General features: G+C 45.5%; 1 protein-coding gene across 2 annotated transcripts in view; it reads left to right on the top strand.

The window, feature by feature from the left end:
- Positions 1–5,572: 5,572 nt before the first annotated feature.
- The window catches only part of ERBB4 (erb-b2 receptor tyrosine kinase 4), a 982,414-nt gene continuing 970,028 nt past the window's right edge, over positions 5,573–17,958 (top strand). For both annotated transcript variants that reach the window (XM_089478015.1, XM_089478014.1), the window contains exon 1: positions 5,573–6,147. In XM_089478015.1, the coding sequence (XP_089334141.1) occupies positions 6,054–6,147 (94 nt within the window). In that variant the 5' untranslated portion in view covers positions 5,573–6,053. The remainder of the gene's footprint in view (positions 6,148–17,958) is intronic.

Below are 17,958 nucleotides of genomic sequence, written 5' to 3'. Positions count from 1 at the left end.
TCATTTAAACAGCATACCTCCAAAGAGACCCGAAGCAGCTTTATTTTGGCAGTCTGTAACAGGCCAATGGGATTTTCTTTCTTTTCTTTTTCTTTCTTTTCTTTTTGGAAAAGCAACTACAAGTATAAGGGCAGTTAGATAATTTCAGATGCCTTGTGCAGGATTCTAAATTTTGTGGAAACCCTATTCCTGGGAAAGCTGTGCCTGTTGAATATCTGTAGCTTTAAATAGCAATAGCAAGTACATTTCTATACTGATTATCAGTGAACTAACATTCCCTAAATAGTTTACAATATGAAAGCCAATTGCCCCCCCACAAGCTGGGTACTCATTTCAGACTATGGAGATTATCAGATGGGGAAAAAGGATGGGAGATGAATCCAGATGCTCCTGTCCTTATCGTGCGATTGTGTGAAGATTATCAGATGACGTTCTGGGACATCACACTCATTCCATCCTTATCCCATTAATGAAGTGTGATTGTCTCATCACTTTTTATTAAGAGGGGTTTCCCGTGAATAAAAAATGATGGGACCATCACACTTCATTGACAGGATAAGGACGGGATGAGTGAAATGTCATCTGATAATCTTTGCACAATCGTGCAATAAGGATGGGAGTATCCTGAGTCTCTCCTGCTTTTCCCCCGTCTGATAAGCTCCAATGACTCTGGAGATCAGATTTCTATTCCCCACTTGCCATGGAAACCCATTGGATGGCCTTGGGCAAGTCACAGACTCCTAGCCCCAGAAAACCCAATGATAAGTTTGCCTTTGTTGGTGGTGGCTAATTGTCCTCGAGTCGACCTGGACTCATGGTCCTCCTGGAATACTGTGTCCAGTTCTGGGCACCACAATTCAAAAAGGATGTTGAGAAACTGGAGCATGTCCAAGGGAGGGCAACTAAAATGGTGAAGAGTCTGGAAACCATGCCCTATGAGGAAGGACTTAGGGATCTGCAGATGTTTAGCCTGGGGAAGAGAAGGATAAGAGGTGATATGATAGCCTTGCTTAAATATTTGAAGGGATGTCATATTGAGGAGGGAGCTAGCTTGTTTTCTGCTGCTCCAGACACTAGGACCTGGAGCAATGGATGCAAGCTCCAGGCAAAGAGACTCCACCTCAACATTAGGAGGAACTTCCTGACAGTAAGGGCTGTTTGACAGTGGAACACACTCCCTCGGAGTGTAGTGGAGTCTCCTTCCTTAGAGGTCTTTAAACAGAGGCTGGATAGCCATCTGTCGGGGATGCTTTGATTGTGATTTCCTGCATGGTAGAATGGGGTTTTACTGGATGGTCCTTGTGGTCTCTTCCAACTCTACAATTCCATGATTTTATGGTGACCTGTGGATGAGATGTCTCCAAGACCTCTTCTCACCTCCTCTGCTCAGATCCTGCAGGCTCAGGCTCATGGTCTCCCATCTGATGTGAGGTCTTCTCCTCTTTTTGCTCCTTTCCTCTTTTCCTAGCATCATTGCTTTTTTTAATGAGTCTTTCATTCTCATGGTGTGACCAAAGTACAGCAACCTCAATTTAAATATCCTGGCTTCTAGGGGAAGAGTTTGGGCTTGATCTGTTCTAGGACCCATTTGTTTGTCTTCTTGGACACCCATGGTACCCTCAGCACTCTACTCCAGCACACTCAAATGAGTTGTTTCCTTTTTTTATTGTCCTGCTCTCACATCCATACCTGGTGATGGGAAATAGTGCCCAGTGCTATGTCTTTGCCCTTTAGAATGCTGTCTCATTCTTTCATAGCTGCCCTTCCCAGTCCAAGTCTCTTGAATGCAGCCTCCGCTCTGATCAATATTTGATCCAAGACAAGGGAATTCAACTATTTCTATTTTGTTGTTGTCCAGGATGAATTTATGTGCTTCTTCCATGGTCATTACTTTTGTTTTGATATTTAGCTTTAAGCCCACCTTAGCACTTCCTTCTTTGACTTTCTTTAGTAGTTGTCTCAGGACTTCTTTTTTGTTTTGTTTTCTGCTAGTAGTATGGTGTCCTCTAGTTTAATATTTCTTCCTCCAGCCTTCATTCCTCCTACCTCTGAGTCTAAGCATGGCCAGTATATGATATTTTCTGCACACATGTTGAACAGATAGGGTGATAGGATGCATCTTTGCCTTAGGGTGAAGTACAACCTATATCCAAACTTCTTGGAGGTACACAAGAAAAACAAATGTCAGTAGGATTGAAGGTGGGTTTTCCTTCTATGGTTGGAGACAGACAGTGGAGACACAGTGTTAACTAGGAAGGTGTGTATGTGTGTCTCTGCACCTTCAAGTCATCTGTCAACTGATGGCAACATTTTATAGGGTTTCCGTAGGCAAAGAATACACAGGGAGCATTCACCCTTACATTTTTGTCCCAAGGAGATCCATATCTCTGTGCCAATGCAATCCTGGATCAGTGAATCTCTCTGTGGCATTTGAACCCTGTAGCCATTCACACTTGCCACTGTTTGGGTTTAAAATGGAGGCACCTGCATTTCCAGAATGGTGCTTTGAGATTCAAATTGATTCAGTAGCATAGTCACACTACTAAAGATGCTGATCAACAGGGGAAAAAACAGTATCAAATATACTGGGTTAAATGGTTTTTTTGACAGCCCCCCTGAAAACTGCACTGAGTGTAGTCAGGGCAAGTGTTTCATGCATTATTTCTGTAGTGTCAACGGGGCCTGAGAGGTGATTTTGCCAGTTCCTTCTTCTGAAATATAGGCTACAGCACCTAATATGTATGTATTAGTGATCTATACTCCAAGTACTAACCAGGACTGACTCAGCTTAGCTTCCAAGACCAGCCAGGATCTAGTCTTCAGACCTCAGTAGGGAAGCTAGTCTTTTTATTCCTCAAGGAGAAGGAACGTGTTTTGTTTCTTCAGGGATATAATAAAAACCACTGTCAGCAATACTACACACACACACACACACACACACACACACAGAGTATATATTTCATTTGATTCTGCAGAGATGAATGCCATTTGCTTTGAATCTTGGAACCCACAGCACTACTCTCAGGGCAGAAATCCTGTGGAGCCAGTTTGGGGCTTGAAGGAAATACCATTTCAACCTTCTGTCCTGGAGGGATTCCAAAATGTCCTCCATTTTGAGGCACACCAAGAAGCTCATTGAGTTGCTGGGTGACCAGATATCCTCCCTTTCCAGGACATGTCCTTCATTTCCATCTTCTCTCCAGGAGGAATGCCAAAAGATCCTCTGTTTGGAGCATGACCGAGAAGCCCAGTGAGTTATAGGGTGACCAGAGGTAGTCCTCCTCCTTCTCCTGGACCTGTCCTCCATTTCAACCTTCTGCCCAGGAGGGCTTCCCAAAGGTCCTCCTCCCTTTGGAGCCTGACTAAGAGGCGCATGGATTCACATGTAGATAGGAGTGCCTGTCTTGCGTTTGACTTTGAACTCCCAGAATGCCATGAGTCAGATAGAGTTAAAGCGGTACCAAACCGGGTTATTTTTCCAGTGTGGATGCAGCCTCTCCCGCCTTAACTCCCTCTCCCAGCTTCTGAGGGCAACAAAACAACAACACAGATATAATACAATAACAGATAAGATACGATGATATATGATATATGATAGGCGAAAGGAGGAAGGATGAAGGAGCCGAACTGGGTCCCAATGAAACAGGTGCGGATCCAGCGCGGGAATCACCGAAGAGCTCCTCCATCCTTGGGTTAGGAGCTGGGTTCGAATCCTGGTTCGGCCAGCTAAAAACCCGCCGAGTGACCTCCTTCGGCGAGTCACCCTCTCTCACCCTCAGAGGCAAAAAATACCCTCTGAAAAAGAATGGCCAAGAAACGAACAGAAGAGATTTCTTTTGATTTTTACGAAGCGGCAGTTACAGCCTAGTTAAATACAACCATAAACTACAGCAAAATATAAAATCTCGTAAAGTATCATTTTTTTACCCCAGAAGCCTTAGGCTTGCCATAAATCCGAAACGACCCGAAGGTACCCAGGAATAAAATCCAGTTAGGAAGAGAAGCTGTATGTGTGTTTACGCCGGAGGTTCTGGGGGAAGACTTCTTTCCGAAAGTGGGAAAACCTGGCGGCAGGGGAGAAGGGAACGAAAGGAAAGTGTGTGTGTGTGTGTGTGAGAGAGAGAGAGAGAGAAGAAAGAGAAAGGAGAGAGAGGGAGGGAGGGAGAGAGAGAGAGAAGAAAGAAAAAGGAGATAGAGGGAGGGAGGGAGAGAGAGAGAGAGAAGAAAGAGAAAGGAGATAGAGGGAGGGAGGGAGAGAGAGAGAGAGAAGAAAGAGAAAGGAGATAGAGGGAGGGAGGGAGAGAGAGAGAGAGAGAGAGAGAGAAGAAAGAGAAAGGAGATAGAGGGAGGGAGGGAGAGAGAGAGAGAGAAGAAAGAGAAAGGAGATAGAGGGAGGGAGGGAGAGAGAGAGAGAGAGAAAGAGGGAAAGAGAGAAGAAAAAGTAGGGAGGGAGAGGGAGAGAGAAAGTGAGTGAGTGAGTGAGAGAGAAAGAGAGAAAGAAGGAGGGAGAGAGAAAGTGAGTGAGTGAGAGAGAGAGAAAGAAAGAGGGAGAGAGAGAAGAAAAAGAAAGAGAAAGGAAGAGAGAGAGGGAGAGAGAAAGTGAGTGAGTGAGAGAGAAAGAGAGAAAGAAAGAGGGAGAGAGAGAAGAAAGAGAAAGAGAAAGGAAGAGAGAAAGTGAGTGAGTGTGAGAGAGAAAGTGAGTGAGTGAGAGAGAGAGAGAAAGAAAGAGGGAGAGAGAGAAGAAAAAGAAAGAGAAAGGAAGAGAGAGAGGGAGAGAGAAAGTGAGTGAGTGAGAGAGAGAGAGAGAAAGAAAGAGGGAGAGAGAGAAGAAAGAGAAAGAGAAAGAAAGAGAGAAAGTGAGTGAGTGTGAGAGAGAAAGTGAGTGAGTGAGAGAGAATGAGAGAAAGAGGGAGAGAGAGAAGAAAGAGAAAGAGAAAGGAAGATAGAGAGAAAGGAAGAAAGGGAGAGAAAGAAAGGAGGAGAGAGAGAAAAAAGAAAGAAAGAAAGAAAGAAAGGGAAAGAGAGAGAGAAGAAAGAGAGAGAGAAAGGAAGAGTGAGGGAGTGAGGAAGAGAGAGAGAAAGAAACAGAAAGGAAGAGAGAGAGAAAAAGGAAGAAAGAAAGAGAGAGAGAGAGAGAGAATGCTGAGTCTCGACCCTCAAGAACCCCCCCATTTCTCCCGCTGTCCCTGCTCAGCCTCCAAAACAAGGCTCCCCCAAAGACCCAGAACCCCCTTCTCTTTTCCTCCTCCTCCTCCTTCTTCGCTTTGCTGCCAGTGCTGCCAGTGCTGCTGCTGCTGCAGCTCCCTGGAAAGCCGCGTGCCAAAAAGAGACCCTTCCCTCCTCCTCTCTCTCTGGGCTCCAGTGACAGCAGGTGTTTCCCGGGGATTTTGGGGGCGCGAGGGAGGAGGAGGGAGGCGGGGCTTGAGCTGAGGAGGGAGGGAGGGAGGCGGTGCCAGGCTGGAGAGGCTCCTCCCCCTTTTGTGGGAGAGGAGGAGGAGGAAGGAGAGGAAGGAAAGGAGGAGGAGGAGGAGGAGGCGGGAAAGCCAGCTCGGGTTGTCACTCTTCTGGGTCTCCAGTCTGGGAGGCTGTGGGGGCTGAGGCTTGGAGGAGGCTTTCCTTGCTCCAGCAGCCACTGGGCGAAGAGGAAACTCCACCAGAAACAAGCTGAGGAAGGGAAGAAAGAAGGAAAGAAGGAAGGAAGAGAGAAGGGCTGAGGGGAAGGAAGGAGAAGAGGAGGAGAAGGTGTGAGGCAGCGCTCGCCTTGGCTTTGAATCGCCTGGCACCAACTTTTTGGGGGGGAGTTGCATCGCAAGAAGAGGACGAGGCTGAGAGAGAGGACCCCGAAAGGCTGGGGACAGGGGAGCCCTCTCTGCTCCAGGGGAGGAAGCCCTCCCTTCCAAGCGGCCAGAGAGAGAGAGAGAGGATGGGGAGGATGCCGCCTCTGCTGCTGCTGCTGCCAATGCGTCCTGGACCATGTCACCACTGACTTGCGAGGGGGAGCCGTAAAGGGATTGCGAGAGACCCGCTTCTTCCCGGGACCCTTTTCCTGCAAGATGAAGCCCGGCCCGGAGCTCCTTTCCTGGGTGAGCTGCTGCTGCTGCTGCTGCTTCGTCGCCGGGATCCTCCGCTTGGCCGCCGCGCAGTCAGGTGCGCTTCCTTGGGCTTCCTTCCTCTATCTCTCTCTCTCTCTCGCTTCCTTTGGGGGATGTGGATCCTTCTTGGAGATGGGCAGAGTTGGCATTGCCTGGCTATTTCGTGGCATCTCGGAGGTCTTGCTTGGTCTTAGTGATTTATCTTTGCGAAGGGGAGAAGTTGGTTTCCTTGTCGGGATTGGAGGGGGGGGTCTTCTGGTTGGCCTCCTCGATGCCCCCCGGCTTTTTAGAAAGGATGCTTCCCTGGGAAAAGGGGGGTTTGTTTGGTCGGAGGGAGGCCGGGAGGGATGCCTCGCAAGTCGGCGGCACCTGTGGCCCACAAGGTCCCGCCCGATCCGGGGCTTGGGCTGGGGCTGATCCGAGGGTGGGCTGCCGAGCTTGGAAGGGGAGAGGTCTTTCCTCGCCTTTTTGGAGTTGTTCAGGGGCTTGGTTTGAAGGATGGCGGAGGAGAGAGAGACCGAGTGAGAAGGGGGTCCCTCTTCTTGGATCCCAACAGAGGAGCCCCGATCTGGCCTCTTCGGAGCCCTCCCTGGATAGTAATAATAATAATAGTAATAATAATGATAATGATTTATTTCCACCCCGCCTTTTCACAAGGAACCAAGGTGGGTCGCAACATTTCAAAACAACGCATCACAAACCAAATGCAGTTAAAGACAATTGAAATGTAGCCCAACCTCCCCAACCTCTCACCCCAACTCATAGAGCAAACATAAAATCCGATAAAAGAGAAAAGAGGGGTGCTTCCCCCCCCCCCCCCCCCGCATCTCATGGCCAATCCTTGGTCCGGGGCTTAACTTCGGACGGACCTCGGATTCAAAGACACTCTAGCTTTTTTGTTATCTGCAGAATCGGGTCGCAAAGGGCTCTTGCGGCCCCTTCGAGACTCACAGGAAGGAAGGAAGGAAGGAAGGAAGGAAGGAAGGAAGGAGCTGGCTTTCATGGCATAAGCTAGACTTGACCATTCATGGCAGGAGCTTTCCTTTAGACTTGAGCCGACTTCCCCAGACTCAGGTCTGCGAAAGACCTCTGCCAGCAGCTAGCTTCTTTCTTTGGAAGCGGGGAAGCCCTTGGCTTGCCGCTCCTCCTGCCCCTCTCTGCCAGGACCAGGGCCCAATGTAAATAGGAGGCTTTCCTACCTTATTTATTACCCCCCTTCCTTGCCACTGCTCTGCCTAAGGGGCGCTTGTTGCCTCCCTTGCTGTGATGGGTGGCCCTCGAGAGAGAGAGAGAGAGAGAGAGACTCCGGAGCGATGCCCAGCTGGCTCTGCTTGACCAGAAGTCCTCCTCTGGGGTTCTCCAGGACCAGCCAGCAGAGAGAGAGAGAGAGAGAGAGAGAGAGGACCCCTTTAATTTTGCAACGAGTCCCCTTTCCTCTCCCATTCAATCCATCTTTTTGCAGAGCGGGGCTTTCCAACAAGAAGCCAGCAGCCCCTTCCCATCCCGACCCAGCACCATCCGCCTTGCGAACCTGCCGCCCTCTCCCTAGTTCCCTTTTCACATGATAACCCTTTACATATGGAAACCTGGCTGTTCTGTCACTTCTCTTCGGGGTCCAGAATCCCCGCTGCTTCCTCCGCCTTGCCCTCCACTTTCTCCTCGGTTGGCAGCTAAAATGGTGAAGGGTCTGGAAACCATGACCTATTGGGAAAGATTCAGGGAGCTGGGGATGTTCAGCCTGGAGAAGAGAAGGTTAAGAGGTGGTATGATAGCCCTGTTTAAATACTTGAAGGGATGTCATATTGAGGAGGGAGCAAGCTTGTTTTCTGCTGCTCCAGAGACTAGGACCTGGAACAATGGATGCAAGCTCCAGGAATAGAGATTCCACCTCAACATTAGGAGGAACCTCCTGATAGTAAGGGCTGTCCGACAGTGGAACATAGTCCCTCGGACTCCGTCCTTCCTTGGAGGTCTTTAAACAGAGGCTGGATGTCAGGGGTGCTTAGATGGAGAGTTCCTGCATGGCAGAATGGGGTTGGACTGGATGGCCCTTGCGGTCTCTTCCAACTCTACCATTCTGTGATTCCGGAGATGGCAGCAGAAGGTTGCCCTCTTTCTGCTCCGTAGCTTGGCTTTGTTTTTCCCTTCCTCCTTTGCCTCCCCTGCTCTGGGGTTTGGAAGGGAGGCTTTCTCAGGGAGAGGGTGGTTGAATGTGACCTTCTTCCTCTCTCCCTCTCTCTGTCACCTGGGCTCAGCAAGTTTGGGGATGAACCTGCTGCACCTGTTAATGCACTCCTTTCTGCCCTCCCTCTCTCTTAAAGCACCTCTATCCACACAGAATGGAAACTTCTGAAGTTTCAGTGGCCACTGGTGGGATTCCCTAGCCTACCCTTTTGTTTTTCAGTTTGAAGCTCAAGTTTTTAGGGGAGATGAATTAGGAAAGCAGGCTGGAAGATGTGTAGATGAGAGCAGGCAAATCCTCAGCGGCAAGTCTGGGTTTGTGTGTGGTTTTAGAGAAAGACATGGGACTAGACCTGAAAGTGTCCTTTCTGGTTTACTGGGCCATTTCCAACCCCCCCCCCCTTCTCAAACCCCTCCTTGTCTTGAATGGAAACTGCATGGAGAAGAAATGGGTGTTTTGTATTCGCGGACACACAAAAGGCAGGATGAAACCACCATAGGAAAGAGGGCTTGGAGAGACTTCTGTGTCACTCAAAAGCATGTCCAGTATGCCTTCTCCAACCGGACCAAGAAAAAGCAGACCTCAGTGCAAAGGCAAAAGAGAATATGACTAAATTCTCCCCTTCTTAGGTAGTATGCCATCACTGGCTTTGCTTCAGCTGTTAGAAAATCAAAGGATAGAGCAAAGACTAAAGAAAACACAGTTGTTTTTGTAGGTAGTTGCCCATTGGATTATTGCACTGTTGATAATATTCTGTTTTAACAGATTGATTTTAATTGCATTACGTTTCATTCTTTTTTAAGGGGTGTGTGTGTTAGATATTGTATTGGATATGTATCATGTGCTGTGTATTGGTGCTGTGCCACTTTGATTGCCCTGCATTAGAAAAGCAGGATACAAATAAAAGTTGTGTTTACCTTCTTTATTTATAAGGTTCGCCACTGCCTACACCTGGCTGAAACGACCTGGGTCCTTAGATACCGTTTTTCATTTCATCTGAGTGGAAAGCCTTCCCCGTACATTGTGCTTTTCTTGCCCAGGGCCCACTTTGTGGCTGGAGCAGAGTATAAATACCCTAAATAATAATCATAATCCTAATAATCATAACAGCTTCTCTCAAGCTGCATGTGTTTGTGTCTGTATAGTGAATCTCTTGGTATAGCTACTCAACAAGGAGTTTGTTTCCCTTCCCCTTCAGCCAGTGGCAGTTTGGAGGAGTTTGTTTTGGTCCAAATGAGAAATTAAGTGTGGCTAAGTAAACCGAGCTGCCAGAGGGCGACAAGATGTTGAGCGAATTGCTTTTAGATGAAACAAATTAAGGAAACGAGGGGAGACAATCTGCTCCTTGCGTTATTAGACACGGCTTGGAGTTCGAGGAGGGGAGCTGGTGCCATATTTTTGAAATGCTAATTTCTTACTGAAGTCAGAGGGATGCACCTTATTTACTGCTCCGTGTGAACAGCGTGGGGAACTAGCTCTCTCTTTTTTCTTTGCTTGTTTTTTGTGACAGTAAAAAAAAACCACAACAAATCGAGGAAGCAAATTTTGTTCTGTGTTTATCCCCCTGAAGAAAACAAGAATCCTCCCTGTAATGTTTGTTTTCTTTCTCGCTTGATGGATATATCAATGCATCGACAGCCTCATATGCTTTGAGCTTTGTCCTGAATGGAAGATCTTTCTGGGATGTTTTAGGATTAGCATCTTGGTTCAGAAAACATTTAAAGCGGGTTGTTGAATGTGAACAGCCACTGAGTTGTCAGGCCCTACAGCATCAGAAAAGCAAGATCCATGAAGAAAAGCAGGCCTTCTTCCAAATGAGGGAAGTGGGGCCGTAGAAGGTGTCACTTCGCCTGATTTCTGACATTAAACTAATGCAATTTCATATTAGATAGTGGGGGGATAGCCTTATGACTGTGAACTTTGCATTGCAGTCTATGAAACACGACTAGCATTGGGCTGCATTCCTCTAGCAGTCCTTTCAGTTTAGCCAAACTGGTGCATGGGATCGTGCTGCATGTTGTTCACATGTCAGATCTCACTGCCCTGTTCTCTTTCCACAGCACTTCCCTGTTAGATTAACCTCATCCCCAAGCCTCCTTACATATGTGATATGGCTTGGTACGCCGGGCAGATTGGATCAGGCATTCTGGTTCACACACAGTTATGTTACATTGTTTCATTTGGCTCTCTGCCTAAGGCATTTGGGCAAGCCCCCGCCCCCTTTAGATTTTAAGGTGTCTCCAAATATTGTTGAGTAAACTCAGATAAACTGCAAGGGTGCCAAAAGGCTGATAAGAATACTGGAACTGAGAAGAAGAAGAAGAAGAAAACGCAGCCCGAGCAAAAAGTCTGTTTACCTTTAAGGCAACTAATGCTGGGAATAAGGGGCCGTGTTGCTTTCATCCCTTTTTAAAAGGAATGTCCATCTTGTCGTTTGCTTGTCAGCCTTGTGAGCTTTGATTGTATTTGGCACATTATGCACAACCAGAATATTTATACTTTATAGGAATCTATTGCATTTCCCGAGTGGGACTAATCACTGTTTAAGCCTGGCTTAGTTAAAGCTAAATGTGAGAAACATAAATCTCAGTAGACAAGGGTGTGAAAAACCGTTTAGCAAATACTAGCCTTTTGATTTAGTAATGCTGTGGTTTGTGGTTCTGTTCTTCCACCACCAAGGTCCCTAGCACTCTGGAAAAGAGAGAAAGAGAGAGAGCGGGGAAAACATGCCCTTTTTTAAAACCTTTGTTTTAGGAAAAACATTTCAGGCTCATATTGTTTTCCTCTTTAAAATTCTATTAGATTGTTTTTTTCTTTCCTTTTGTGGATTTTGTTGTTGTTCTTTGTCTATTTTTAAGTTGCTGGTTCTCTTGTATTTCCTCCTGTTAACGTTTTTCCATTGGCAATTCCAGGTTATTAATAATTCTACTTATTTTTGCAGAAGCCTTTCTTCTCTGTTAGCCACAGTTGAAATATCATTTCTTATTCCTTCTGTTTCCCCCCACCCTTTGTTCTCTTCTTGCCAACTAGTCTTCCTTCCCTTATTGACTCTATATTTCTTTTCTGTTCTGGTCGTCTTTTGTCTCTTTCACACCACATCCCTTCTCTATGTATTATCCTTACCATTCTGGCATTGCCTCAGCCTATACCCAATTAAACCAGGAATCTGGAAAGGAATACTGTCGTCCTAAGTATGTTTACTCAGAGGTAAAACCCATGGTCTAGCTACTCTCTAGGTAATTAATCAGGTGACATTGTCTCAATTTTAAAAGCCTTTGAGAAGCCATTTTTTAATACTGCTTAGACTGGAATAGCCAGTCACAATGTCTTGATGCCATACTGCCGTCTGGTTTCACAGTGATAGTCGCACTGACTAGGTTTTCCTTAATTCCTACAGTTTCATTTGATTCTGGATTACTGCCTGAGCCACTTTCTCTTTACCTCATGCTGATCAATCTGATATGGCTGGCCGAGTGGGCAGTCATCAAGCTTTTCGGTTGTCCGGATTATTTATTCCCGAAAGAAAATAAAACGGCATTGGTCCAGGGTCAGGTGCTTTTTTAAAAAGCACTGGTTCTCAAGGTTGAATTGGTTTTTACAGGGATGCATATGGTCCTCTTGGGTACTCCTTTTTATAGTCCCTCCTGAATCAAGATGGAAGAAACACACTTTTAAAAAAAGTATGAAGGAATGGAAGGAGAGCTGTTTTGATTGTAAACACTAGCCGATCCAAACTTGACCATTGGGTCAAGCTAGAATCGGCAGCCTGCCTTGCTCTGCATGGCTTCTGCTGAAGCCTTGTATATCTCAGTGAGGGTTTAGTGGAGTAGCTTCTAGCTTTGGGATCCTATCCACCACATTGAAATAAAGGCCACCTGCACATCTCCCTCCAGTGTCAGAGAGCCTACTGTAGGAGGTGTTTATCACAAAATATGGCTAGTGCCTGCTGGCATATTTGAAGTAGTTGGATTTAAAGTGCGTGGCTTTGATCTCAAAATGGCTGGAGCTATCATGCAGACAGGCACCAACAGAATCACCTGCCTATCTACTCCCAGGTACTTGGGTACCACAAGAGTTTCAGACCCATGGGGTCTTGTCAGGAAGAAACTGTTACTTGTCCAAGGTAAATATCTAACAGGATAACAGTACTACTGAAAGAAAAGGTGTCTGCTTCAGTGGTTAAGTGTGTATGATTTTGATTTGCCATCTTTAAACTAGGGGTCAAATGTAGAGAGGGTAGGAAGTTTTTGTCCCTTACTCAGTAGCCCAGTGTGTGATTGTCTTTGCATAGAATCAGGTAGAATTACAATTCACAAATTCTAACTAATGCTGTTAGTAACTTGAATTCAATTTTTAAGGCCTGTTACAGACTGCCAAAATAAAGCTGCTTCGGGTCTCTTTGGAGGTATGCTATTTAAATGATGCATGGGTCCTAAGAGTCTGGAGGTCGCGCCAAAGCCACACTCCATTCCTAAGCACTGGAGTGCAGCTTTGGTGCAGCTTCCGGATTCTTAGGATGCATGCATCATTTAAATAGCACACCTCCAAAGAGACCTGAAGCAGCTTTATTTTGGCAGTCTGTAACAGGCCTAAGTTTGGGATCTGATATTCTTTAACCATGATCCACTGGGAACTTCTCCTGGTGCTGCATGAATTTGGAGACCACTGGTAAGGAGAGTGTGACTGGCTAACCTTGGGTCAGTCATTCTCACTCTGCCTAACCATACCTCACACTGGCCACTGCCGTTGCAATGATAAAGGAGATAGCAGAGAGCCATGCACATTGCCTCGGACTCATTGGAAGAATGGGAGGATATAAATGCAACCAATAAATTATTATATGCTAGTAAGCTGTCTATTAATGCCTAATGTCTGTCTGTGTGATATAGTGATTAAAGTGCTGGAATGAGAGATCCCGATTCTTGCCTTATTGAGTTACCTCAGGCCATACTTAGGCCCGTTACAAACGGGCAGGAAAGTACGCGCAGAGCGTGTACTAGGGTTAGAAAGGGGCGGTGCTTCCGCACTCTCCTAACACTAGTGCGCGCTCTGCGCACACAAAATGGCAGTGGCCGTTCCACACTCTATATGGGGTGGCGGTGGCCGTTCCACACTCTATACACTCCATGCACCCTTAGCGCAGAGCAGGAAGGAGCTCCGTTTCAGAGCTCCTTCCTGATTTGGTCCGCTGGGCGCAGCCTTCACACAGCTGCGCCCAGCGGACCAAAGGAGAAAGGAGCCAAGTGGCCCCTTTCTCCTCCTCCCCGCAGCCTCTTTCCAGGCTGTGGGGAAGGGGCCTTTTGCCGCTTCCCCGCAGCCTGAAAAGCGGTGGATCAGGGCCTCAGCGGCTGCTGCTCTGGACGCTGAGGAAAGGGGCGGGTGCAGTCCGCCCCAAACGGGCGGTCTGTAACTCGCCTTAGTCTGAGCCTGGCCTCCTTCACAGGGCTATTGTGAAGTTGAAGAGATGGTGAAAAGAGGGGGAGCCATGCACATGTAAAGCTGGGTTTGTGTGTGAGAGAGCTATTTATTATTTATTTATTTACTGCATCTATATCTTGCCTTTCTCCCAGGATGGAATTAAAGGAGGCAGTGACCTTAGCGTTATGGAGGAAAGGTGAGATATAAATGTACTTACATGATATTGTTGTCTGCCAGTGTGTAGGCATTAAGGAGTTGATAAGGCACAGTCACACTGACCACTTGTAAAGTCCTAGTGTGGAAGGAGGATTTACTCAGTTGATCCAGGCTTTTGTTTAGTTCTGAAAAATGCACCACAAGAAAGATTAGTTGCTATGAGAAAAAAAAAATATTCAAGACTAGTTAACTGTATCATTCTGTTTTAGTAACAAGAAGTGTGTGTGTGTGTGTGTGAGAGAGAGACAAATTCTTTTTCCTCTGTGCCTAGGGCTAGCTCTATAATTCTTTTCCTCTACTTTATTTCAAACTGGAATTCTGAATTACTTGGGATTTTCCCCTTCAAATGGAATGCTCTAGAAATTCACTCTGTTTGGTTGTTGTCAGTTCCTTTCTACCTTAACATCTGCCTAAATTTTCAGTGCCTGTGACCCCACTGACACAATCATGCATTAAATCTTGACTTTCTTTTGTGCACCATTCCACTAACTTTCCTTGGGGCACCTTTTCACCAATGTACACATGAAACATTGCAAAGCAAAGTTGATTGGAGTGTACATGGGGTCGCTTCAAGACTCATTTCATGGGGTGTTTTACCAATGTACAGTGGTAAACTTGTATATCAAATAAAAGATGAAAGAAAGAAAGAAAGAAAGAAAGAAAGAAAGAAGCTACTTTGTGTAGTCACCTGTGGAATTGCATCAATATTGCTTTATCTATCAGTGTCCCCCATGACACAGAAAGGAAGAATGAAGTAAACCAATGAGTGGAAGTAAAAGTTGTGGCAAACTGTAATTCTAGATTTCATTTACAATTTATTCCCACAAAACGAAATCGGGAGGTATAGAATCAGAAGGGAAGAGCAAAGTGGGGAACAATGAAATAATGCAGTGGAATGGTGGAAGTTATCTGTATCCATGCATATTATCACTGTGTGAATAGTGCTGCTTTTATTACTCTTGTATGATCAGAATAAGGCAAATGGCTCAAGTGTCCCTCCACTAATGGACATTTGGTAAAATTAGACCGAGTGCTTCCATGGGTCCTCAGATATTGTCCTCAGAAGTCACATTTTCCTTAGCTAATAAATCAGAAGTCTCTTTGGTTCTACAAGAGCTATTTCATCCTAAAAAATGGACCACTTCCTAAAAAGTGAACCATAGGAACCACTATGGCATTACAAAGCAAGTTCAGAGCCAAAGCAATGCGTTCTGTTCTTACTTTGAATGGGAAAATATGTTTGCACCCCCCAAAAAAATCTGCCCCAAAGACACAATAAATATTTTTAAAAATTGCCCCTTCCTCTGCTTTGGCTGAGCTTTATCCTCAGTTTTAAATACAAGCACTGCAGAATTGTTAAATAATTAAAGCAGATTTAACTCTGCACAGTTCGAAGTATCCAGCTGCTCTGTCAAACTGATTGTGGTTAATTTTATTTTTGTGCTTTGTTCTTTCGCAGCAATATGCCTGCTTAGTCTGACATATTGTTTGGGCCCTGTTTTCTCCAAAAGATGTTTTCTTCATGAGCTTTTGTCAAGGGGATGCATCGCCTCTCAGCCTAAGAAAGTTTCTTAAGTGCAGTTGATGTTCCTCATCTGCCTCAAGTTCAAACTACTTTTGTATTAAATTCATGAACAGTTATGCTTGTCTTCAGAGCATATGGGCATCCTCTGAATGCTGTTTTATAAAATATTTAGACTTGCTTCTGAGCTTTTAAAGATACATGAATGTACTACTCTTTTAGAAATGGGCATTTGACTCTGTACATAGGCATATTTCTTGTTGTCGTCATTGCTCTTGTTGTTGTTGGGTGCATTCAAGTCATTTCAGACTTACGGCGACTCTAGTGTGAACCTATTATTGGGTTTTCTTAGCAAGATTTGTTTAGAAGAGGTTTGCTATTGCCTTTGCTTGAGGCTGAGAGCCTGTGACTTGCCCAAGGTCAACCAGTGGGTTTTAAGCTGATAAGAGAATTGAACCTTGGTCTCCAGAGCCATATTTCTTTAGGGTCTTTTTTTTAAAATCACTGTTTAATGCTCTTTAATCCAAGAGGGAATATAGACTAGGTAAGCACTTGTGGGATGTAGACCATCAACAGATAGTGATTCTTTACAAAGTGGTGAAAGCTCTTGCATATTGCCCAGTCTTTTTGCGTTGTCACAGGTCAGATCTGATAACCAGATGCTAACTGAAGGAATGATGGTGCAATCCAAAGGAGGTTAAGCATGCTTCAGTCCCATTGAAGCAAGTGGGAATAAAGCACTAACTGCCCTTTGCATTTTGTCCTCTGGTCATCAAGCTATATATAGTTTGGCTTGGCAAGGGGAGGAGATAATTTTGAAACTCATGTTTCAAGTCTTTAGAGTGTAGCTGTAAAGAAAATATAGTAACTGTTGAGTCAGACATTTCCCTGCCTGCCCTGCACAAAATTCTGCAGGGCAGAGATCAAACAAGCCAAAACAAAAGATGTTGCATTAGGTGCTAATAAGGAGTAACTAATTTCTAAAACTATAAGTGAGGCCTGCAAGAAAATATTGTAGCTTGTCATTCCATTCCAAGCCAGTTTTGAAAGGAAGCCTTGTCATATTGAGTCGTTGCATTAGGTGCTAATAAGGAGTAACTGACTTCTAAAACTGTAAGTGGGGCCTGCAAGAAAATACTGTAGTTTGGCATTCAATTCTAATGACAGTCTTGAAAAGAAGCCTTGTCCTATTCAGGCTATGGGGGAGGAAAAGGAGAGGGGAAGGAGCACCTTCCTTCCTTCCTTCCTTCCTTCCTTCCTTCCTTCCTTCCTTCCCTCCCTAACCTCAAAGCCTTTGCCTACTGTGCTAGACAGTTGACAGTTCAGGTTTGAGAGTACCTCTTCAACCTAACTATGAACTTTGTCAACTTAAATCTCTTTCACGCTTTAACTGCCAGGTCTGTTTCCTATGTAATCTTGGGATGTATAGTTTGGCAAGGCACTAAACCTCTCTGGTAGAGACTCCAAATACCTCATGAAACTACAAAACAAGGATTCCATAAGAAGGAGCCATGCCAGTAACAGTGGTATCAAAGTGCATTCTGAGCCATTATCTGAATTTATATTCTATTTATAACATCCCTGCCATTTTTTTGGAGGCAGGTTAGGCCCTTCTAAACTCTTGGTGGGGGAAAGAACCCCCCAAACATTCTTTTTGTTGTTGTTCTTTAAAAGGTGACAGAAATTGACAAATTATTATTTCAGTTTGCCAAAATGACACTTAAAACAGGGAACTGGGGACCTCTGGAACTCTGGAGGAGCCAAAATGGTGGCATGTGGGTCTGGATTCCAGAGCTGGGGCTGAATGGGCAGGACCAAAGCCCAAAGCAAGCAAATACTACTCCTGTCTATACTTCTACATACCAAGGCAGTTGCCTGAATATGCAGAGTTATTCCTTTGTTTTTGAGTGGTCCCATGTTTTTTTTCCTGAATGGATAGGTATTTGGCCATTTGAATACCCTATTAGATGAAATTACAGACTAAATGGAAACATGTTTATATTCTTCTTTGTCACTTTTGGCTTTCAGGATAGTATATGATATATTATCCCAATTAAAATACAAGAATTAAAAACAATTAGTAAAACCCATTACACTTGTCCCTCCACATTCACTGGGGTTAGGGGCATAGGTGTTATGCTAAGCTGAAATCTTCTGAATTTTGGTGTGTGTGCTTTCCCTATGGCCCCAAACAGACACTGTACTCTGGGCAGCCATGATCCCCAAAGCGTGGGGGAGCGTCCACACTACCCCATATGCACATCAAACAGAATAGTTTCAGAGTTGCAAATGAGAAACTTTGGCCCGTTACAGACGGGCCTTAAAGTGCGCGCTCCGTGTGTGCTAGGGTTAGAAAGGGGCATCCTTTCCAGACGCCTCCAACCCTAGCATGCACGAGTGTGCACAAAATGGTGGCGGCCGTTCTACACGGCCGCCGCCATTACAACGTCATGACCGTGTTGCCTCCAAACGAGGCAGCGCAGACGTGATGTCCTTGCGCCGCTCGAGGGCGCTAAGAGCACCCTTTA

Source organism: Sceloporus occidentalis, unplaced genomic scaffold (genome assembly GCF_023333645.1).
Source record: "Sceloporus occidentalis isolate IW3139 unplaced genomic scaffold, rSceOcc1.0.p SCAF_12, whole genome shotgun sequence".
Classification (NCBI taxonomy): domain Eukaryota; kingdom Metazoa; phylum Chordata; class Lepidosauria; order Squamata; family Phrynosomatidae; genus Sceloporus; species Sceloporus occidentalis.
Note: the sequence above shows the minus strand (reverse complement) of the source record. Positions and strands in the feature narration are given on the sequence as shown.